Source organism: Wasmannia auropunctata, unplaced genomic scaffold (assembly GCF_000956235.1).
Source record: "Wasmannia auropunctata unplaced genomic scaffold, wasmannia.A_1.0 LD334579.1, whole genome shotgun sequence".
In the NCBI taxonomy this organism is placed as follows: Eukaryota; Metazoa; Arthropoda; class Insecta; order Hymenoptera; family Formicidae; genus Wasmannia; species Wasmannia auropunctata.
Window position 1 is genome coordinate 583,720 of NW_012028311.1, and position 23,997 is coordinate 607,716.

The following is a 23,997-nucleotide window of genomic DNA, read 5'->3' on the forward strand; positions in this document are numbered from 1 at the left end:
GAACTACTTCGTCACGCGGGGCGCGGCACGCTTTATATAGCGCGCGCGCGCGCCCGGCGTTCGATAAAAGTAGTTCCGCGTCGCGCTCGCGCATGCGCCGCACGGTCGTACCATCGTCGTTTCCGCCTCGTCACCGTCCGCCGTCACACGCAATCGTGACTCGTGCGACGTACGTCGATGTGTGTGCACGCGCTTGCCCGCCTCCGATGATGTCTCGTGGCGCAGCGTAATTCTTTGCCCCCCCGAGTCTCGTTGCCGGATCCTCCTCGCGTAAAAACGTCCGGGCTGCCGAGCGGTAAGTAACACTCGCAGTAATTTTCGCGACCCGAATCGCGTCGAGAGTCTGTTGCGTTGTTTGGGAAGGAAGGTGGCGATTCGACGGAGAGAGAGAGAGAGAGAAAGAGACATGCGTCATGGCGTCAATGCTCATGTCCCGCGACCCGCAATCCCCGGTCGTTGAAACCGACCATCTTGTCGGGAGGAGAGATCGATATAGCCGCGCGTTCCTTGCCCGCCTACGCGCGAGCGCTGTCACGAACGAAAAACGAACGGCCGCTGTGGCGTCGTCCGAGAGGCGCACGAGGGCGTCGACGAGCGCTTACGACGACGCGACGACGTTGGGCGACCGTCGAAGCGGCTTCGCCGACGACGGTGCGGTCGTCTTTGTCTCTCCGGATACAGCGCGATGACGCGCCAAAAACGCTCTGCGACCCTCCAGTAGTTCCGCACGATATGCAGTCGAATGTGCTCGATTGGGCACGCGATTGTAAGCAGAGAGAGATGGAATAACTTTTCGAATTTTGTTGAACGGTTTGTTTGGCGGACACACGTTGCCTTTAGACGATCCCCCTTTACTGGATCCTGCGTCCAAAGGTTTTTTTATTTTTTATTTTTTAAATGCATGAGGGAACGATTAGAGATACCTCTGTGTAGCAACGTGCCGCTACCTTGTATCTTTATTTCTTGGGTAGTATATCCGCATATATATAATATAATACGGACACACTCGGGTGCTCTCGTATCCGCGATCGAAGGCACGAATAATTCGAACGCAACGATTTTCATAGTTCTTGCAGATTAGGTTCGGCGCTCTTTGCTGAGCGAGTATGGAATCAATGGATGCGCGTCTCGTAGCACAAGCGTTGAACTACCACGGCCAGCAGTTGCAGAAAGTGTGGGAAGGAGAGCGTAACGAAAATGAGCTAGTCATGCTCAATCTCAAGGATCCCAGCTTTGAGATCTATCAACAGCGACAAAAGACTCTCAGGTATGCGTCGGTCACCTTTTTTGAACAATGATATTCCGACGTGCTGTGAAATTCCATTGTTGTTGAATGCGCCTTTTGTCTCTTACAGCTTTGGAGATAGAGGCAAACGTCTGAAGCTTCAGCAGTTTCTCACTAAAAAGGCTGACGACCTATACGATAAAGCAAACTTGGAGAAAGCAGATTCTAATAAGCAGGAGCTGGGAGACGAAGGTAATAATTTTTCACGCCCTTTTTTTCAGGTGCAACTTAATATTACGCAATGTTGTGCAATAACGTCCGTCTGGTCTGCTTTCAGAGTTTTATGCTACAGTGCCTGCACTTGATACTTTTGTCACCATGGAGAAGTCCCAGCGTATCCGCAACTTTTTAGAGGTAATGATAAAAAAAAATAGGATCTGAAAGTGAATACATTGATTCCCAGGAAATTTTATAGCAATTCTAATTTGGTATATCTAATTTACGTCTAATATCGTATATTTAATTTACAGAGTTTGGTAGTTGGGGATGTAATATTCGCGCAAGTAATGGGTAAAAGTGCCGCTGGTCTTCTTCTAAAGGTGCTTTGTAACTGCAGTGACTGTCCCAGAGTTGTTACTGAATTAGGAGTTAAGGTATGTTGATATGTCACTCAAATATTGCTTTTTTGTGCGATTCTACGTCCAATGTATAGCAGACCTTCGTTTATCCAAACATGTCGGAAGGCAGTTCTGATAACAAAATGGTTCAGATAACAGTGGCTCAATTACTAGTTTCGATAACAGGAGCTGATGTACTTACTAATTCTGATAACTGGAGCTAACATTGAGAAAACTGAAGTCTAGCTTTTACACGTCGAGTTTTTACTATTCGGATGTATAATAAGGATTATCATTTGGATAATAAAAGCTCGGCTATTTTAATTTATATTAAATTCGTATATTTGAAACTGAGCACAAATTTGTTGGTAAAAATGGAGTGTGGATAAACGGAGTTCTGTGCTTTAAATTTTTATTCGTATTTAAATAACAAAGGTATTTAATGCCTGTTTTATGTTTATAACAGGCACTAATACTAAATACGGCCACTGTGCCGGCGGTGGACAAGAAAGGTGTTACAAGAGGCTACATGGCAAATGATCTCGTCTGCGTCGTAGTCAGTGAAGTTAACGTTGAGGCCGAACGAGTTGTCGCAGTTATGAACGTACCTGCCCGGGAAGGGCAAGCACCACACCCATCTATGGGACTTATCCATTCCGATGATCTTCCAGAAGCCTATAAGTAAGTTAATAGAACAATTTGACTAGAAATGTAATTGCAAGTCTACCGAATCCATAATATGCTTCACTAACTCTTGTAAGTTGGCTCCACATATATATGTACATATATGTATATATATGTATATCTCCAGAAGATGTTTTCTTCACATGATAAACAATGAGAGCATTTTGTGATGTCACACTTCTATTCATTGTGTATTGTAAGAGCATCTGCACTGTGAAACTTTTTTTAATTCAATTGTGATCTATTGAGATGTAAAGTACACATTGATTTTTTTATTTATTTATTGCTCTTTAGTATAGTAGATTTCATTATTGTGTGTGTAATTTGTCGTATTCGTTTCTGTCTTGAGGTTTTTTTTATTTCTATTTTTTTTTTAAATAAGATAAAGATAAAAATATAAATATGGCATGGTGGGAAAAGAAAGTCGAACTTTAACAGAAGCACTGATACTAACAAAATTAGGTGAATTAGTTTTGATTCCTCTTACACATTTTTATGAATTTAGGTGCCAGACACTCTATGTAACGTAAAAAGTTGATAGTCAGTATGATGATGAATTTCTAATGTGATACAAATGAATTCAAACCTTGAGCATTGGTTGATATGGCTCTATTGCGCACATATTCTATCTACGTTTACGGTATATTACTCTCAAAGCACCAGCCAGACTATGGCGCAAATGACTTTTGAGATTGAATTTCCAGTATGAGACATTGAGCCTTGAGCCGGTCAGAGTGAATGCAACAGACGGTAGGTATAACACTGATTTAAAGTTGTTTGGTCTCTTATAAGGATATCAAGTGAAAAGTGTAGATATTTATATGTATGTTACTGTTATTCTTTCTCATAAGATGTATACTAATATGATCTTTTCGCACATATCATGTTCTGTATCATGGCAAGAGGTATCCATATTTTCGTGTTCGATCCGTATTTTCGTTGTTGAAGGTAAGATGGAATAGATTTTTTTTTTTAAATTTTATAATCTCTAGAGGAAGTTAATCAGACTTGAAGAGCAGAGACCAAACAACTCGAGTCTTAATCGTCCAAAAACCTTTTTATCTTTAATCCTCAAAAGAATCGCGCCTTGTCATAATAATGCCTTCATGTTTAAACTTACAGCTTATATTGACAAATAGAAAAAAAAAGTGATGTCATGTTGATAATTGACACCACAAAATGCAAACAGACGAAACTTCTACATCTAAAAAAAAATTTTTTTGGTCCGCCTTGGAAGATAATATATACTCAGGCGTGGCTCCCAACCTATTCTAGGGTTATGCAATTTATTTTATCGCACCAAAAATACTTATAAAAACCGAAACCACACCATCGATTGATGATAGGCCGTGTGATTTTGTGTTGAGAAAAAAAATGCTCTGATTACAAAATGTGATACAAAATACTAGAAATATGCGTCTTAACGGTGAAAGGTGAGAGACGAGTTTACATAATAGGTTGTTATCAAATTAAATTTATAACAATGAGATTATATTTGCTAATAAAAAAGGAATCTTACCTTTTGCACCGTATCCCAGTTTTGGACCCCTGCTGCTTCTTAACGGTACAAACGTAGATTTTGAACGGCTCTAATTCCAAAAGTTGCAATAATCTGTATATAACGCGAGCAAGAAGAACCGATTTAATATATTTAAAGCACTTTTGGCATTAGTATCGTGTCATTGATTAATACATGCAGATCGAAGAGAAGGAAGGAACGTCATTGTAGAGGAATAAATGAATAATTAAACTTTGTTATATGTGTATATGTGGGAAGAGACTGCAACAAATAATGCACACATAAATATGCATGTGCTTACAAAGCAGAAAAGTAGTCGTACGAAGTACGACAAGATGTCGGAGAGCAGGCGCACACGAATTGCCAGAGAGGCGATGTTTTTTATCGACAGGATCAATAAGGACTCGGCTGCCATGATTATCAAGTCTTTGGTTTTACCGTTAATGAAGTAGCTTTGGTTTCCTCTTCTTTGGCAAAGGTCACGATGATTGTTGCAATGTTCGTTAACCAGGTATTTTTCTCTGTGGTGTAGGAAAGCGATGGACAACAAAGGCCAGAGTTATGATACGCTGTTGGAGAATAGTACTGGCTTCAACAATCCAAACAACATAAAATATCTGTGCGACTTAATCGGTCTCGGACAAGACAATCATTCCAATATGGTTGGATTGAGGTAAATATTATTATAAAATTTATTTTTGTGCATATGTTTTCTCTGTATTGTATATGCCTAATTATGTTTATTTATTGATGTGCAGAGAAAGATTTCCGCCGAATGAGTACGCTTCTGAATTGCGACAAGCGCAAGCGAGTAAGTGGGCATTCCGAAGTGTTGCTGAGGGTATAGATCATTTCAAGGCTGGTCGTCATTCTGAAGCTTTCCAGTGTCTCAACAAGGCTCTTACTGTTGATCCTCGCAATGTTGAGGGTTTGGTCGCTCGAGGAGCATTGTAAGTTTCTAATTGAAGTTTGCACTGTACGCGCGTTTACTATGTTAATGTACGTACATACGTAATTTAATATACCATTTTGTATTACAGATATGCAAATAGTGGAAGTTTCAAGAAAGCAATCGATGATTTCGAGACAGCCTTGAAATTAAATCAAACACATGCGAATGCTCGTAAGTATATGGCGGAAACACTTGTTGCGCTTGGACGCAGCTACGAAGACGAGAAGAAGTACGAGGATGCTCAAAAAGCGTATGAGAACTGTTTGGCGATTGCACCATATCACGAGGAAGCGCGAAATTCCATTGAATACATAAAATCTAAGACTCTCACGGCGTCACTGAATCCTCTGGACACCTTTAAGAGCTTCGAGACTGAAAATGACGTTACAGAAAACAAAAAGGACAAAAAGAAACGCAAGAAGGAGAGAAAATCTAGATCGAAGAAGAGACAAAGATGGAGTTCCAGCTCGAGCTCCTCATCTACTGGATCTTCGACCTCTTCGAGTTCAGATTCGAGCAGCTCGTCATCGTCGGGAAGCTCACGATCGGCATCGCGTTCGCCAAATCGTAAACGCAAACATAAGAAAGATCATCGCAGTTCGCTTTCACCGCTTAGCAAACGAATGGCCCAGTATAACAATCCTCCGGCTGCAACTGCCACCACTCACGATACTATTGCACCGGCTTCTTACACCACAAATACACGCGAGAAAATGGATGACTATGAAATCAAAGTGCGCAAATTTCTTGAACAAACCAAGGATGACTCTGATTATGAAGATAAGGCAAGTATAACTTTATAATTTTACTCAATTACAATATATTTGAAAGTAATGCAACATAAAAATTTGAAATAACAAAATGAATTTTGTATGTGCGAACAGGTAAGAAAGTTCTTGGAAGAGACGGCAAGATGGAAGAGAGAAAGAGAAAAGGAAAAGAAACACTCTGAGAGCGAAAAAATGAAGAAAAAAAAGAAGAAAGAAAAGAAGGGGAAAGATAAGGAAAAGGAGGACAAGAAGAGTCGAAAGAAGAAGAAGAAAGAAGAGCGAAAAAAGCGTAAAAACAAAGACAAGCTCGAACGAGATTTAGAAGCATTGAAAAAGTCATCTTTGCCGGATTTGGAACAGTTAGAGTCCAAGCTTAATGCTTATTATGCGAAAGTTGAGAAAGATTGTGCGGCGCTTAAAAGGTTGGAATCATTGTTGGAATTTTCTTTATAATAATGAGTTTAATATTTTTTTTTGTATTATCTTCCAGTTGAGCACTGTTTGATTTAAACTCGCGTTGTTGTGCGATCTATTTTTATTTATGCTATTTTTGTATCCTCAGCTAACGCAAATGAATGGAAATCACGCGGTCCGTCAGATATCGTATTTTACCTATCTCTTATATTTTTATATTTACTAGGTATGTAGCAACACAGTATAATGACATACCTTCCCCTCTTAGCAACGCGGAGAAGCTCACTGAGAGTTCACGCAGGGAGGAGGAGCTGCGCAGAGAGAGGGAAAGGGAGAGAGAAGAAGCTTCGAAGGCATATCATGAACGGGAATCCAGGATGCCGATGACTGCGCAACAGAGAAAAGGTATGTATAATATACGTATTAAAGTATAGCGGATACAACAATACAAGATCTTATCGTATAATTATTTCAATAATCATAGAAATCCAGAGGAAGCCGCTCACAGACATATTTGAACAAGAATCCCAATTGATTCATCCTGAACCGAAACTCCCTACATTAGACACCGCTGCATTAAATGCCAAGTGGAAAGCTGCGCAAGCTGCTAGGTAAGTAATTGGAGGCACATACAACAACATGTTAAAATAATTTACAAGATATTGAGATTTTATATCTTACTTATTTCAGTTATTGTTTCATATTTTACTCACTTTTGGCTATGGATTTACATTCACGCATGATTTCAGACAAAAGGACATTCCTTCGCAAAAGTGGCAAGATGTCCCGTCAGAGAACAAGAAGCTACAGTCCAATGTTTTCGTGGACAGCGACGAGGACGATGATAATGAATTGGAGGAAAGATTGCAACGTGCGGCTCTTGAGAAATCTTTAAACATACGGAAGCAAATGCAACGCGAACTCGCTGAGAAAAGAGCACCGCCGCCGCAGCCTACACCGACACCACCGCCGCTGCCGAAAGAGCCTCCGATACCAAAGCAAGCGCCCGTCAAGTATCCTACACCGCAACCACAGAATAAATTTCAATCGTACAAGGATTCTTCTATGTCCGTGTCGCAAACTACACCGACAAAGTTTGGCTCTAGCAACAATTTGGGCGGCAAGTTCCAACCGATTGGTCAAAACAGCGGAACTGGACATCCACCGGAGCCACCGCGTCCTCCGCCAATAACAAAGACTCAAGCCAAAGGTCCGAGAACCGATTCTGACAGCGAGAACGAGCGAGGTCAGCACCGACAAACGCCGAAGAAGCGCGAGTCGGGCGGCAGAGGCGTCATGAGTAAGCGCATGAGCAGGGACCGTCCGGCGAAACGTTCGCGTAGTCGATCTCGCAGTGCTTCTAGTTCCGGGTCGTCTAGATCACGATCGCCAAGACGTAGTCGCTCGCGTTCGTACTCGAATCGACGATCCGGCAGCTACGAGAGGAAATACAGCAGATCTCCTTCGGGCACGTACAGCAGATCGCGATCACGCTCCCGATCCAGATCGTACAGCAGAAGTCGCAGTCGTAGTCGGTCGGGCGATCGAGGCTACTATCGCAAGAGGCAATTCCGACCGTATAACAATCGCGGCACGTACTACAAGCCACGCTTCCAGGGCTTCAACAATCCGAATCACCGTGGCGGTGGCAACAATTTCCAGAATCGAAATCGCTTCTACAACAATCAACACAACAATCGTTTCGGTAATCGTCGCGGCGGTGGTTTCAATCGCGGCGGTCGTGGCGGCCGCGGTAATCGCGGCGGTAGATTCTTTCACAACAAACCAGGCTTCCGTGATTTCCGCGACAGACGGGACTTCAGGGATCGCCGACCCTCGTCGCGCGATCGATACAGCGATCGCAGCTACTCGCCCGATCCGATGAGGAAGGTTGACGAAGCGAAGGAGAAGATTAACAAGATGCTCGAAGGAGGCGACGACGTTGAACATCAACAGGGTGGTAGCGGCAGCTCGACCGTGCCACCTAACAAGAGACAAGCCGGGCCCTTGAGCGAAGGAGAAGAGAGGGACGATGACGACTATGAGAGATGGGGAGAGGGAGAGGGGGGCGATGCAGCCAGCACCAAGGTTGGTTAGACTCCGCGTAGGTTTTCGGCCTACGAAACAATCAGCTCGTCTTTATATGATGATGATCATGATAATCTGATTGATGATAAAAAAAAAACGAGCAATAACATCTGAAGAAAATGATGATGATCAGCCACACCCGCGAGGGAACACTAGCCACGAGCCAACTAAATCTCGTTTGTTGCCAGAATGAAGGGGTCGAACCTGTCGACGATAACCTGGACGGCAAGGAGTTCTTCATTGAGCGCATGAAACAGCGAAGCAAGAACGTTTTAATGCAGAGAGCCATTGCAGCTAAGATTTGGTAGCTAAAATCTGTTACCGCCACCGACGCTGCCTCTCTGTGATAGTAGCTTTCTTTCCAACGCCTGTACTCTGGGTAGTCGACATGACGCCAATTAACACGAGGCACATCGAGCCACTCATAGCTTTAGTGTCGATCTCTTCTATTCTCACAAATAACTATTTATATAATGGTTGAAAATACTATTTTCTAGATGTTATTTTAATTTTGTTTTCAATGAATTAAAAGTTAGTCTGATTTAAATGATGAATCGAACTAATTAAAAGAATTGATGAAACTACGTACAATCATGACTATTACAGATTCTCTTATTCAATTTTTTTGACACTTCAAGAAATAATTCTTAAAATAATTCTTAAATAATGAGTGAAAAAACTTATGTCATTATATGTTATAAATATTTAATTTAAATGTTTAGTTAATTATATTCATATTCCTATATATAATGGAATTATATAGTTCTGAATTTATTAATACGCAAGGTACTCGATTAAAAGACTACACATATAGAACATAATTGGCAAGTGGCTTTTCATTATCATTTGTCATTGAAAAAACGGATATCTCCTTTTCTTTATATATAATGTATATTTTGATTTTAGAAAACATTCAGAACTAAATTGAAATGACAGAAATTATTTAAGGGGAAGATGCATTTCCGTTTTAAAAGTTCCCCGCAAAATCTAGCAAATCATTGCTCATATATTCGAATGCCTAGTAAAACTCATTTTGTCTATCGTAATTATCGTAATAATTACAGTAATTCTTGTAATAACTGAAAACAAAACTAGCGATGCAAACTTCTTTAGCTCGAATATCTTGATAGAACTTTGTTGATAGAATGTTGTCAAAAAAAAAAAAAAAAGATTATTGAGCTCCTTATTGCGATTGTCTACTTTGAGCTAATACGAGCGATTTTATTATGGAATAAAATACTTATGTATGTTGTATGTAAACGAGTTGGCTGTACAATTGAACACAAATATATAACACTACAAAAAATTACAAAACTCGATTACTGCCGTAGAAAATGTAACATGTATAATCGTCTCCTTCCTGCCTGAATGAAATCGAACGATCCTTTTTAGTCACGATTTGTGGCACATCGGTATTGAGAATCTGCAGATGAGAAAACTGATGGATTTTGATATGTCGCGACGGTAGCATTATATAACGCCGATATGCGGGAGTGTAAACTATACAGCGCATGGGACAGTGTCGTAAGTCGCTATATATAGTGATCATTCGTCCGAATAAAATTAAAAAAGATAAAATATTTTAAAAATAAATATATCAATAATACATTGAAATAAAATTATTTCTGTATACAGATAGAAAAAAATTATTAAATAAAATTATTAAATTATTAAATTTATTTCTATATACAGGTTCTATATATGAAGGAAGACAGAATGTATAATATTTCTCTCTCGTTTTCACAAAATCGTTTTGTTTTGATAGACACTTAATAGAAGGTCTTTACCCTTCGTATATAACGAGCGTTACATGGTGTTGTTTATATGTCTCTCTTAACGTACATACATAATAACGAGCGCACAGCGTTGGATGACTTTAGTAGCGAAAAGATTGAAGACGACGACACAACGAGTGTTATTTTTCATACACATCTCATACAGTGCTGTGAATACACGATGGGATTCGTCGTATTCTTCGTTATTGCCGTTCTCGGTCTTCATTGTTTCAATAATTTAGACAGCGTATCTGCGGAAGCCACAAAGAGTAAGTATATTGTACTCTGTAGGTTTTTTATTACTTTGAGTGGTTGTAGGTAATTAGTTGTAAAAAATTGATTAAGATAATTATAAAGGTCTACTTTAATTGCGTCGCGTGCGTACTTGTCAATGTTGGCATGGAAATTCCGCGCTCTTTGGATTGGCTACTTCTCATTACTCTATATTCTAGATTTTTCTTTCATCACATAATATTTTCTTTAGGAGAACGTTATACGTTTGAAAGAACTGACTATTATTGTTAACTGTTGATCAGTTACGTTACCTAATTCTCGCTCGGTGATCCATACTGACAAAAATATATGTAATAGAAAGACGCAGAAGCGAGAAAAAATTCATCTATATACGATCTTGATTTAAATAAACTTATACGTGTAAGAACGGACGAAATATATTAACACTCTTCTATATTTTATTATATGTGTGCTAACCGATCGATGGGCGTCATGGAGATGTGCATACTGTTTCGTGCATGATGCGCATGATATATCATTTTATCCTTATTATTCTGAATGTTGAATAAAGATAAAATAATACATAATACGCATTCATGAAACACAATGTACCTTAAAACATGTATACATATGTGCGTGCTTCGTATGACTGTTTAACGTACATACAAAATATTCAAATTAAATATGTCGAAAAAGTCAAAGTTCTATTTGAGCATTATGGCTATGTAATCGTCATATTGTAAATACAAGAGAAAAATCTCAAGCATAATTTTATAACTTTTTTTCACGCTTTGAAGATGTTCTAATTACACAATTTGTGCCTCCTTTAGCCACGCCGTGCGGACAAAATGAGATATACATGAACTGTGCCGTGGAGACATTCTGTTCTGAATATGAACGCATTTTTGGAAACTCCAGGGCGACGAGAGACTCAAGAAGATGCATTGAGGGCTGCGTTTGTAAGCGCGGTTACGCGCGGTTAAACCACAAAATGTGCATCTTAGAATCCGAATGTCGGTTCTACTACTAAATCCAGTTATCAAGTGACCTCTACAAATTAAAACGCAAAAAACGAGCTCGGATAAGGCACAGCGAACATAAAAAAAGGAGCTGATAAAACGCCTGTCAGCGATTTATAAGTCTTAATCTGTTCAGAAACATCTTTAAAATTACTTATGCATTGTGTAATTACACATAAATGTGATTATATATGTATATCGATATAGTCAAGTGATTTAAAACAAATATATCTTATCAATGTTCCGATATAAAAACGAATATCGAAAAAATGCCGTGCTATAATTTAAATTGGATAAATTATGAATTGTTTAAATATGTTTGCGCGCATCGACGACAATGCACCTGAAAGGCAAGGAGTACATTGAATGCGTAAAACGAATGAACAGGCGAAGCAAGAACGTTTTAATGGAGACAGCTGTTGCAGTTAAGAGTTGTTAGTTACGATCGCTTACCATCGCTGCTTTTGTGTAATATAGGGTATAACTTTCTTTTCATGCATAGTTCGTATTCTGAGTAATCAACCGACATGTGATATATCAAGACACTTGTAGTTTTAATGTTCTTTCTTTTATTGCATCACCAATAACATTATATAACGGTCGAAAATTTTGTTTTTCAGATATCTTAATTTTATTTGCAATGACTTAAAATCAATCTGACTTAAAAATAACTCAAACTGACTTGAATTATTTAGTTATTGATCAAACTATGTATACACAATCATGACTATTATAAGGATTTGTTAAATTTTGTCGACGAATTAAAAAAATAATTCTGAAAATGATCGTTTTCAGTAAAAGAAACTCACATCAAATGTATAATAAATGTCTAATTTAATTGTTTAATTATTGCATTCATATTTATTCTATATATATATATATATATATATATATATATATATATAATGTAATTACAAATAGTTCATTTGATTAACATGCAACTTAAGAGGCTACACATATATAACGTAACTAACAAGTGGCTTTTTATTATTATTTGTCATCGAAAGCAGAGAACTGTTTATCTTCTTTATACATTTATTTTGTATATAAGAAAAATATTCGGAACTTAAATTAAATCAAAATTATTTTCGAGAAAGATTATGTATTTCCGTTTTAAACATTCTGTGTAAGATCTAGCAGATTATTGTTCATATATTATATTCAAATGCCTAACAGTAAAACTTTATTATGCTGGATCACCGTAATAGTTAAAGTAATCTTTGTATTAACTATAGATAAAACCAGCAATGTGTAAACTTTAGCGAACATCTCGATAAAAAATTATTGTAAAAAAAAAAGATTATACAGTTCCTTATGATTTTCTATTTTAAGCTGTAATACAAACAATTTTATTTTAAAATAAAATACTTATGCATGTTGTACGTAAAATGAGTTGACTGTACAATTGAACGCGTAAATACATATAACATTGCTAGTAAACTGCAAAACTCCTTGATTACCCGCCGCAGGAAATTTAATTTTATTTGTACATATATCATCTCTTTCCTGCCTCAATATACCTAACGATCTTTTTTAGTCATAATTTATGGCATATCGATATTGAAAATTTGCACACGAAAACTGATGGCGGTATTTTGATATCAGGGCTTACATTAACTTGATATGCCATAAGTACTACACTTTTTTGCGATGATAGTATACTCGTATATTGGCCATTATTATATGCTATCGCTAGGTGGGAGTGCAATGGGATAGTTTCGCAAGCTACTGTATTAATCATTTGTTCAAAAAAATTGAACAAAATGATATATTTTAAAATTAAATATATAAATAATGCATTGAAATAAAATTTATATATATATTAACTATACAAGGAAAGACAGTATGTACATGTACATATTTCTCTTTTGTTTTGACAAACTCGCTTTGTTTTGATAGACACTTATTATTAACAGAACAAAATACTTATGCATGTTATATGTATACAAGTTGATTATATAATTAAATACACACACATACATACATACATGTACAATTACACATACATGTATAAAACATTGCAAGAAAATTGTAAAACTCTTCGATTTTCCACGTAGAAAATGAACATGTATGTCACTTCCTTCCTGCCTGAGTATATCAAAAGACCCGGTTTTTAATCACGATTAATGGTCCATCAGTATCAAGAATCTCCAGACGAGAAAACTTGTTGTATATACATAATATTGGAGTACAAATTTATTCCACGACTACTTAACTCTTTTATGACAACGGCATTGGCCGCAACAATTCAACCACATATGGGAGTGGTGATTGAATTGCGTTGAGGATACGTTACTCTTAGACGGGAGTGCGAATTCGCTTTCTATACAGTGCATGGAACAATTTTGCAACCGAGTACTATAGCGACTATTCGTCGCAAAAGAATTAAAAATGATAAAATATTTTAAATGTATATAAAAATAGTCTATTAAAGTAAAACTTAATTGTTTCTATTAATATATGATATATACCAAATTATGAAGTATACATATAGTTTCCAAATTTTTTAAATTATTTAATAATAAAGTTTATAGTATATAATAAATTTCAAAACAGATATATTCATAGACCAACATTACAAAAGGCATAGTCGAATATTTATATAAAAATGTCTTCACACAAAAATTTTGACAAAAAATTGAGTGACCGAAGTGATCACTTTTAGTTAGAAATTCTTTAATAAGAGCCCGGATATGAAATAGCCATTTCTAATTGGTCCACTGTTTTTATCAATTTCCGCTCAAATTTAGATTTTGATAAACTCGTGTAGGAAGAAGTAAATGCATGATAAACATTCTACTTTAAAAAAATTTAATTAGAGTATTTTTATTTTTAATTAATATCAACAAATTTTAAGCATTCCATCTTTATCTTTGCAATAGTGCGACTGTTTGAATGTATCCAATACGTTAAAATGATTACGTAAGACAGTATACTTATACTGTCTTACGTAATAATTTATCTAATACTTATTAGAATGAGAAAGAGAAATTATATCTAATACTTATTAGAATGAGATAGAGTATATAGAGGAAGACAGTATATAAATATATATATATATTTCTCTCTCTCGTTTCGACAAAATCACTCTTCCTAGACTCTTATTAGTGAGTTTCTACCCTCACAGCCGAGCGCCACTTGGCGAGTGACTGTAGTTACTCTTTCAAATATATAGCACGCGCCTGGCGTTCGATAACTATTGTAGCGAAAGAATTAAAGTCGTCAACGACGCGCAACATTTTTCATATACGTTATAGACTGCTGGGAGTGCACGATGAAAATCTTCGTATTCATTTTTGCTGTTCTCATTGGCGTTTATTGTTTCGACAGCATGCCTATGGAGGCTGAAGGAAGTAAGTTTTGGTGTACTATACTTCATGTTCTGTTTTGGTTTCGGTAGTCAACTGAATAAAAATAATTAGATTCGTGTATTTATAAAAGTCTGCTTTAATCGCGTCTGCTTAATTACACATGTGTATTCGTCAATGTCTACTGTGTATTCGTCAATTCCATGGATAAGCTGCCTCTTCTGAAGCGGAAAAAAAGTCATTAAAATAATGTCAAAATGATCCTAAAATGATTGAAAAAGTCATTTTTCGATTAGTCCCGATTCATTTTAATATCATTTTGACGTTGTTCTTTGTCGTGCGTGACCCGTTGTTCTGCTTGTGTCAATCCCTCTAGTGTTATGGTCCTTTTTTCATCGCGTATTTTCTTAAAAAGGACATTGATGTTTGAAATAACTGCTTATTATCTTTGACTGTTGGCCACTTATGTTAAGTTAATTCTCAATCAGTTATTTATATCGACAAATATATAATAGACAGTTGCAAAAGCGAAAGTTCATTTGTAATCTCGATTTTAAAAATTCATGTATAGACGGAAAAAATATTAACGTTCTGTTAATTCTATTATATTCTAATCGAATCTGTATAGGCGTCATTTGTACCATGTATCTGCACAACTGTATATGCAATGACTAATGTGTGTGCTTCGTGAGATTGTTTTGACTTGTGCGTTTAAAATAAATGTGTCGAAAATATTCTATCTGATATGAGCGTTGTAACATATGTAATCGCTATATTGCTAATCCAAGAGAAAAATCTCGAACATAATCTACAACTTTTCTCTCGCTGTGCAGATTACCAGGTTGAAATTCCATTTAGTTATGAAAAGTTTATTGAGATGGCAACAATGTGTGGAAACTATGTAAATGAGGAGTTCGGCGCAAACTGTTACGACGATGATACACCCTGTGGGCAGACGTGCCGTAATAGATGGTACCATTGGGCGATCAAGGCCAAGTGCACAAAGGTGTGCGGTAACGGCTGTAGATGCAAGGACGGTTACGCACGGAACTATTACAAACAGTGCGTCCAACCATGGACCGAATGTTAAATACATTTTCCGAAAGATCTCTAACTCTACAAATTAAGACGTGAAAGACGAGCTTGGACAGAGCCATACAGCGATCACAAGGAAAGGAACGGATAAAACGGCTGTTGCAACGATTTACATTCGTCGATCTTTTAATGGACTTTAAAGGCCACTTGCTTATGCCATGTACCGTATAATTAAACTTGAATGTGATTATATATATGAACATATATAGAATCAGGTGATTCAAAGCAAGTGAATCTTTTCAATGTTCCGAAATAAAAACGATTACGAGACAATTTCGCGATATAACTTAATTTGTATAAATTATGCATTTCTCAAACGCGTTTGCGCGCATTGACGATGATGCACTTGGAAGGCAAGTAGTATTGAACACTTTATTGAACACTTGAAACAAGAACGTTTTAATGCAAAGGTCCGTTGCAACCAAGATTAATTATACTGACTGTTATATATCGTCGCTGTTTCTCTGTGATATATATGTATATGTAGTCACTTTATCTCCATAGCCCGTACTTTGGGTAGTCGACCGACTGATATGAGAAACGTCGAAACACTCACAGTTTCAGTGTTGATCTATTTTGATGTATGATAAATAATTTTATATTACAGTCGGAAATTCTATTTGTCAGATATTATATATATCTTATTTTTGTTTTAAATAATTTGAAATAAGTTTGATTTTAACATGAATCGTGTTAATGTATAATAAAAACATAGTTATTAATCAAACTATACATACAATTATGACTATTATAATAATTTGTTAAATTTTGTCGATACCTGAAGAAATAATTTCTAAGATCGTTTTGAGTAAAATAAAACTTATACTAATATATGTTATAAATATTTAGTTTAAATGTTCATTCAAGTATTATATTCATATTCGATCTAGATATATACCTAGTATGGAATTATATAGTTCTCAATTTATTGACACGCAAAGTATTCGATTAAAAGACTGCATATATAAATTTGCAAGTCACTTTTTAGTAACAATTTGTGTTTTATAAATTGGAAATAGCTTTTTAGAATTTGTTGTAGAAAGCGGACAATTATTTAAGTTTTTTTCTTTATACACTTACTTTGTATGTTAGGAAAACATTAGGGACTTAAATTAAAACAAAATATGTATTTTCGTTTAAAAAATTCTATGTAAGATCTAGCAGATTGTTGCTCATATATTTGATTGCTTATAACAGCAAAATTTTTATTATCTCGGATTATCATAATAGTTAAAGTAACTCTTGTAGTAATTAAAGACAAAACCAGCCAACTAAACGAGTAAACTTTCTTAACTTGAACATGGCGATAGAAAGTTACAAAAAACAGAACAGATTATTCTGCTCCTAATGATTTCGTATTACGATTTTCTATTTTGAGCTGCAATACGAGCAATTTTATTATAGAATAAAATACTTATTCATATTGTATGTAAATGAGTTGAATATACAGTTGAATGTATATATAACATTACTAAAAAACTGCAAAACTCCTTTATTTCTCGTCTTTGGAAATAAATATGTATATCTTCTTCCTGTCTGAATATATTTAATGATTTTCAATCACCATTTATGGCACATAAATTTCATTGGCGCATAAATAATCGATATTGAAAATCTAAAAGGGAAAACTGATTGCGACATTTGATATCGGGGCTTTATTGATATGATTCCTCGAGTACTTAAACCTTTCGCGACATTGGCCATTTCGTTACGAGAGTGCTCGCCGCGGGTATGTTATTCTCGCACGAAATAGAACGAATTCGCGTTCTATAGCACATGGGACAGTTTCAAGCGGCCGCTATAGTGTGTAGTCATTCGTCGTAAAAGAGTTGGCAAATATAAAATGTTTTAAAAATAATGGATTGAAATAAAATTTTTTATTAATATACGATATATATCAACGTATGTATATAAAATACGATATCGAAGTATAATATATGAAATATTAGAAATATGAAATATATAGCTGTTAAATATTTTAAATTGTTTAATAATAAAATTTATAGTATATGAATAATTTCAAAACAGGGTATACGCATAAACAACATTATGAAAGACATGTAACCGAATATTTACGAGAAAAATTTTGACGGGAAAATGTATAAATCATTCTTAGTTAGAGACTTTCTAATAAGAGCTCGAGCAGATGGAACAATCACTTTTAATTGGTTCGTTGTTCTTGTTAACTTCCGCTTCAATTTAAATTTCGATAATTATTTATTAAACTCATGTTGAAAGAAATAAATGCATGATAAACGTTTTGCTATAAATAAATTTATTAGAATATTTTTGTTCTTAATATCAGCAAATTTTAAGCAATGCTATTTCTATCTTTGTAAAGTTCTACACTTGAAAGAATTGAATATATTAAGATTATGACGTGAAACAGCACACGGAGAGAATTTTTAGGTAAATTTTACTGTGCACTACAATAAGATTTCGCAGTAAAATTTATTGTAGTGCACAGTAAAATTTACCTAAATACATATATTGTCTCACAATTAACATGATTTTCAGAGTAAATTTTAAAAGAAAATTCTCTCCGTGCATAAGTATTAAGATGAGATAGTACATATAGAGGGAGATAGTAGATAAATCTCCCGTCTGTTTCTTTAGTTTTGACAAAGTTACTTTGTCCATACTCTTATTCGAGGGTCTTTTATCCTAATTACAGCGAGCGCCACATGGTGAGTGACTGTAGTTACTTTTACAAATATATAGCGTGCGCCCAGCGTTGGATAGCTATTGTAGCGATAGAATTAAAGTTGTCAACATCGTGCGTCGTTTCTCGTACACGTTTTAAACTGCTGTGAATACACGATGAAATTCTTGGTATTTTTCATTTTCGCCGTTCTCATCGGCGTTCATTGTTTCGACAATTTGGACAGCGCGACTATGGAGGATAAAGACGGTAAGTTTTGATGTACCATATTTCGATCCATGTTCTTTATCAATTTGAGTGATCAATTGAATAAAAATGATTCGCGTAGTTATGAAAATCTGCTTTAATTGCTTAATTGCACGTGTGTAACCGTCAGTGTCTGTATACTCGTCGATTTCGTGCTCCCTTGGATAGGTAGTTTCTTCTCAAGCGAAACAGAAAATTGTCATGACATAAAAATGACGTCAAAATGATGCCAAAATGATTATTAAATATCACTTTTCTATTAAACACGATTTATTTTAATATCATTTTGACGTTGTCGATTTTATTTCTTTGTCATGACCTATTGTTCTGCTTGAGCTGCATTATCAGTGCTATTCCAGACCGTTTTTTTCATATCATAGTATTTTCTCCAAAAGCACATTACATGTTTGAAATAACTGCCTAATAAAACGGAAAGAATAATGACATTCTATAATATTATATTTGAAATAGCTATCCTGACGTGCGTTATGTGTGACATGTATATACATATGTGTGCGTACTTTATGTCATTGTTTTGATGATTTGCGATCAAAATAAATGTGTCGAAAAGGTCGAAATAGTTCTGTCTGACGTGAGCGTTAGGGCTGTAATCACTACCTTGCAAATTCAAGGTAAAAATTTTATGCGTAATTTATAACTTTTCTATTCCGCTTTTCAAATCTTTTATCAGATCGTGAAGGTCGTTGGCATCAGCAATATCAAAAGCAGGAATGTTACGGAAATTATGAGGAGTTCAACTATTGTCTCGCGGAACAAGCCTGTCAAAAGACATGCAGGAATGACGGCTGGAGAGACTCCTTATTGCCACCGCCCTGCAAGAAGTGCGTTCCGGGCTGCATCTGTCAGCGAGGTTACGTGCGGAACAGCGTTTTCGTGTGCGTCACCGAAGCCGATTGTGATTAAATTCATTTCTCCAGAGATCTAACACTACAAACTATAAAACGCAAAATACAAGATCGAATAAGTCACGAAGAACACAAGGAAAAGAGCAAATAAAGACGTCTGCCGCGCCGTAGCGATTTATGTTCTTTGATCTTTTTATTAGGAACTTCTTCAAAAGTCACTTGCTTATGTATCGTGTAATTACACTTGAATGTGGTTATACATCATATGTACATATATATAGAATTGAATGATTCAATGCAAATAAATCTTGTCAATTTTCTAAAATAAAAACGCGCGCGCGATTACGAGAGAATACCGCGATATAATTTAAAATGGATAAATTATGCATTCTTCAAACATGTTTGCGCGCATTGACGATGATGCACTTGCACTTGGAAGTCAAGAAGTATTTTATTGAACACCTAAAATAAAGGAAGAATGATTTATTATGCAAAAAGCCGTCACATCTAAGATTTAATTATTGCCATCGTCGCTGCTTTTCTGTGATATAGTCGCTTGTTTTCTATCGCCTGTAGTCGATCGACTGATATAAGAATTGATTAAGACTCATAGTTTTAGTGTTGATCTTTTTTTGTCGTATGACAATTTTTTAACGGTTAAAAATTATATTTTTTAAATATTATCTAAATTTCTAATGATTTAAAATAAGTCTAATTTAAACGAATTGTACTAATTTATTAACTACATAGTTATTAATCAAACTACGTACAATTATGACTGTTATAATAATTTGTTAAATTTTTTTTGACACTTGAAGAAATAATTTCTTAAATCGTTTCGAATAAAATAAACTTATATTAATATGTGTTATATTTAGTTTAACTGTACAATTCATTATTTCCTTTATATCCACTTTATAATAATATGGAATAATATATATTTCTCACTTTATTAACACTCAAAGTACTCGAGTGAAAGGTTACACATATATAATGTAATTTGCAAGTGGCATTTTATTATCATTTGTTGTCAGAAACGGATAACTGTTTACATTTTTTCCTTTATACATTTATTTTCTATATTAGGAAAACGTTAGGAACTTGAAGCAAAACAAAATTGTTCGAGGAAAGATCATGTATTTCTGTTTTAAAAATTCTCCGTAAGTTCTACCATATTATCGCTTATTAGAATGTCTAATAGCAAAACTTTCATCATGCCTGATCATTATAATAATTAAAATAATCCTTGTAATAACTAAAAACAATGTAAGCTCTTTTAGATCAATTGAACGTTGACGAAACTGAATTATTAAGTTCCTTTTTTTGATTATATATTTTGAATTATAAGAGAAGCAATTTTTTACAGAATAAAGTACTTGTACATTTTGTATATAAATGAGTTGATTGTATAATTGAACATACACACATACATATATATATAGTATAAAAAGTTAACAAACAATAAAATAATTTAAACAAAATATAAATGTATAAAAGTATATACATATATTAATATGATATAAAATGATATTATGATATATATCAGTATGAAATATGTATAGTTTTTAAATATTTTAACTTGTTTAATAATGAAGTTTGTAATATATAATAAATATATATATATATATTTTTTTTTCAAAAATCTAACATATGTATGACATATCAACATTATAAAAGGCATAGTCGAATATTTAAAGTGTTCTCACACTTGAATTTTAACGTGACTGCAGCTTCTTTTTGTTAGAGGCTTTGTAATAAGAGTCTGGCCATATAAAATGCCCACTTTTAATTGGTTCGTTGTTTTTGTCAACTCTCGCTCCAATTTAGATTTCGATAATTTTATCACTGATGTTGGAAGAAATAAATGCATGATAAATGTTTTGCTATAAATAAATTTATTAAAATATTTTTGTTCCTAATGTCAACCAATTTTAAGTAATGCTATTTTTATCTTTACAAAAGTGCTACGCTTGAATTTATCTAATATATTAAGATTATAATGTGAATCAGCATAAGTATTAAAATAAGATAGTACATATAGAGGGAGACAGTAAATAAAACCCCTATCTGTCTCTTTAATTTCGGCAAAATTTTTTTATCCGTACTCTTATTAGAGGGTCTCCTAATTACAGCGAGCGCCACATGGCGAGTGACTGTAGTTACTTTTACAAATATATAGCGTGCGTCCAGCGTTGGATAGCTATTGTAGCAATAGAATTAAAGTTGTCAACATCGTGCGTCGTTGTTTCTGTACACGTTTTAAACTGCTGTGAATACACGATGAAATTCTTGGTATTTTTCATTTTCGCTGTTCTCATCGGCGTTCATTGTTTCGACAAATTGGACAGCGTGACTATGGAGGATGAAAACGGTAAGTTTTGATGTACCATACTTTGATCCATGTTCTTTATTGATTTGAGTAATTAATTGAATAAAAATAATTCGCGTAGTTATGACATTCCCCTTTAATCGCTTAATTGCACGTGTGTACTCATCAGTGTCTGTATACTCGTCGATTTCTCTTGCTCCTTTAATAGGCTGATAGGTTTCTTCTCAAGCGAAACAGAAAATTATCATGACATAAAAATGACGTCAAAATGATGCCAAAATGATTATTAAATATCACTTTTCTATTAAACACGATTTATTTTAATATCATTTTGACGTTGTCGATTTTGTTTTTTGTCATGATCTATTGTTCTGCTTGAGTCATTACCAGTGCTATTCTGGAACCGTTTTTTTCATGTCGTAATATTTTCTTCAAAAGCACATTATATATTTGAAATAACTGCCTAATAAAACGGAAAGAATATTGACATTCTATTATATTCGAATTATAGTTGATTCTCACGTGCGTCATGTGTGACATGTATATACATATGCGTACTTTATGTCATTGTTTGATATGTATGTGCGGTCAAAATAAATGTGTCGAAAAGATCAAAATTATTCTATCTGACGTTATGGCTGTATGCAATTGTTACGTTGCAAATTCAAGAGAGAAATTTTATGCGTAATTTATAATTTTTCTATTCCGCTTTGCAGATCGTGAAGGTCGTTGGCTTTGGTCTCAACAATATCAAAAGCAGGAATGTTATGGGAATAATGAGGAGTTCGACTATTGTTTCGCGGACCCAGTCTGTCAGAGAACATGCAGGAATAGAGATTCCTTGCCGCCGCCCTGCGAGATGTGCGTTCCAGGCTGCATCTGCCAGATAGGTTTCGTGCGGAACAGCGTTTTCGTGTGCGTCGTCGAAGCCGATTGTGATTAAATTCATTTCCCCAGAGATCTCTAATTCTACAAACTATAAAACGCGAAATACGAAATCGGATAAGTCACGGAGAACACAAGAAAAGAAGGGAGTAAATGAGACACGTCGAGATACTCGTAGTTTTAATGTCATCTCTGTTATTGTATGACAAATAACTTTATATAACTTCGAAAATTCTATTTTTCAGATATTATCTTAATTTTTATTATAACTACTGCGGTTATAATTACTATAATAATTTGTTAAATTTTGTCGACATTTGAGGGAATAACTCTTAAAATCGTTTTCAGTAAAAATACTTACATTAATACATGTTATATTTAGTTTAAATGTTTAGTTAATTATTGCATTCATGTTCACTCTATATAATATGTAATTATTTAGTTCTCAATTTATTAACACGCGAGGACTCGATTAAGAGGCTACACATATGTAATTAGCAAGTGGCTTTTCATTATTCTTTGTTATCGAAAGCGGACAACTGTTATCTTCTTTTCTTTATACATTTATTTTGTACATTAGTAAAACGTTCGGAACTTATATTAAAACGAAATCTTTTTCGGGAAAAATTATGTATTTTAGTTTTAAAAGTTTCCGTAATCCAGCAGATTGTCCTTCATATATTCGAATGCTTAACAGCAAAACTTTCATTTTGTCTGAGCATCATAATAATTAAAGTTAAAATAATTCAAGCCAAAACCATCAATGTAAATTTTAGCTCGAACATGTCATAGAACGTTGAAAAAATTATTAAGCTCCTTTTGTCTATTTTAAATTGTAATATAAGCAATTTTATTATAGAATAAAATATCTATACACGTATATATAAATGAGTTGGCTGTATAATTAAACATATAAATATATATGTAATTGTAATTTTCTTGCAATGTTTTATGTTATATGTATATGTATGTATATATAGTCGAGTGATCCAACGCAAATGAATTTTGTTGATGTTCCGAAATGAAAACGATTACGAGAGAATACCGCGGTACAATTTAAATTGGATAAATTATGCATTCCTGAAACGTGTTTGCGCGCATTGACGACGATGCACCTGCGTACGCACGCATTCCGTGCGATAAACACGGCGGCTGCCGTTTATTACTCGCTAACTCGGACTTGCTGACGTAAAAAGGCGCGCGTAAATGCAAGTTTTATCATACCGAGCCATTTAAATTCCATTTCAAATCCACCGAAGACTCGAAGGCCTTCCGAGAGCTTCTTCGTCTCATATCTCCGCTCCAATGG

The 23,997-nt window shown here is 35.1% G+C and overlaps 5 protein-coding genes across 7 annotated transcripts; all 5 read left to right on the plus strand.

The window, feature by feature from the left end:
* Positions 1–125: 125 nt before the first annotated feature.
* On the plus strand, positions 126–9,583 carry LOC105458218 (serine/arginine repetitive matrix protein 2). 3 transcript variants are annotated; one of them, XM_011703360.1, is made up of 14 exons: positions 126–295; positions 1,068–1,267; positions 1,356–1,477; positions 1,563–1,639; positions 1,756–1,878; positions 2,309–2,523; positions 4,578–4,718; positions 4,804–4,995; positions 5,086–5,782; positions 5,882–6,189; positions 6,408–6,586; positions 6,666–6,792; positions 6,931–8,269; positions 8,458–9,583. In XM_011703360.1, exons 2-14 carry the CDS (start codon positions 1,107–1,109, stop codon positions 8,575–8,577), a joined length of 3,801 nt encoding a protein of 1,266 aa, XP_011701662.1. In that variant the 5' UTR covers positions 126–295; positions 1,068–1,106; the 3' UTR covers positions 8,578–9,583. The 3 variants fall into 3 exon arrangements, with proteins under 3 accessions (XP_011701662.1, XP_011701663.1, XP_011701664.1); XM_011703361.1 differs by having other exon boundaries at positions 6,450–6,586; XM_011703362.1 differs by lacking the exons at positions 126–295; positions 1,068–1,267; positions 1,356–1,477; ... (1 more) ...; positions 1,756–1,878; positions 2,309–2,523 and adding exons at positions 3,058–3,276; positions 3,649–3,959.
* A 532-nt stretch (positions 9,584–10,115) lies between these two features.
* Positions 10,116–12,143, plus strand: LOC105458219 (chymotrypsin-elastase inhibitor ixodidin-like). The gene is made up of 2 exons (XM_011703363.1): positions 10,116–10,313; positions 11,109–12,143. The coding sequence occupies exons 1-2, from the start codon at positions 10,226–10,228 to the stop codon at positions 11,306–11,308; spliced, it is 288 nt and encodes a 95-aa protein (XP_011701665.1). The 5' UTR covers positions 10,116–10,225; the 3' UTR covers positions 11,309–12,143.
* Positions 12,144–14,463: 2,320 nt separating this feature from the next.
* Positions 14,464–16,486, plus strand: LOC105458220. The gene is made up of 2 exons (XM_011703364.1): positions 14,464–14,650; positions 15,439–16,486. Exons 1-2 carry the CDS (start codon positions 14,572–14,574, stop codon positions 15,693–15,695), a joined length of 336 nt encoding a protein of 111 aa, XP_011701666.1. The 5' UTR covers positions 14,464–14,571; the 3' UTR covers positions 15,696–16,486.
* Positions 16,487–18,416: 1,930 nt separating this feature from the next.
* On the plus strand, positions 18,417–20,261 carry LOC105458221 (allergen Api m 6-like). The gene is made up of 2 exons (XM_011703365.1): positions 18,417–18,611; positions 19,300–20,261. The coding sequence occupies exons 1-2, from the start codon at positions 18,521–18,523 to the stop codon at positions 19,530–19,532; spliced, it is 324 nt and encodes a 107-aa protein (XP_011701667.1). The 5' UTR covers positions 18,417–18,520; the 3' UTR covers positions 19,533–20,261.
* A 1,236-nt stretch (positions 20,262–21,497) lies between these two features.
* Positions 21,498–23,315, plus strand: LOC105458222. Its single transcript, XM_011703367.1, has 2 exons — positions 21,498–21,845; positions 22,520–23,315. Exons 1-2 carry the CDS (start codon positions 21,617–21,619, stop codon positions 22,744–22,746), a joined length of 456 nt encoding a protein of 151 aa, XP_011701669.1. The 5' UTR covers positions 21,498–21,616; the 3' UTR covers positions 22,747–23,315.
* The last annotated feature ends 682 nt before the right edge of the window (positions 23,316–23,997 follow it).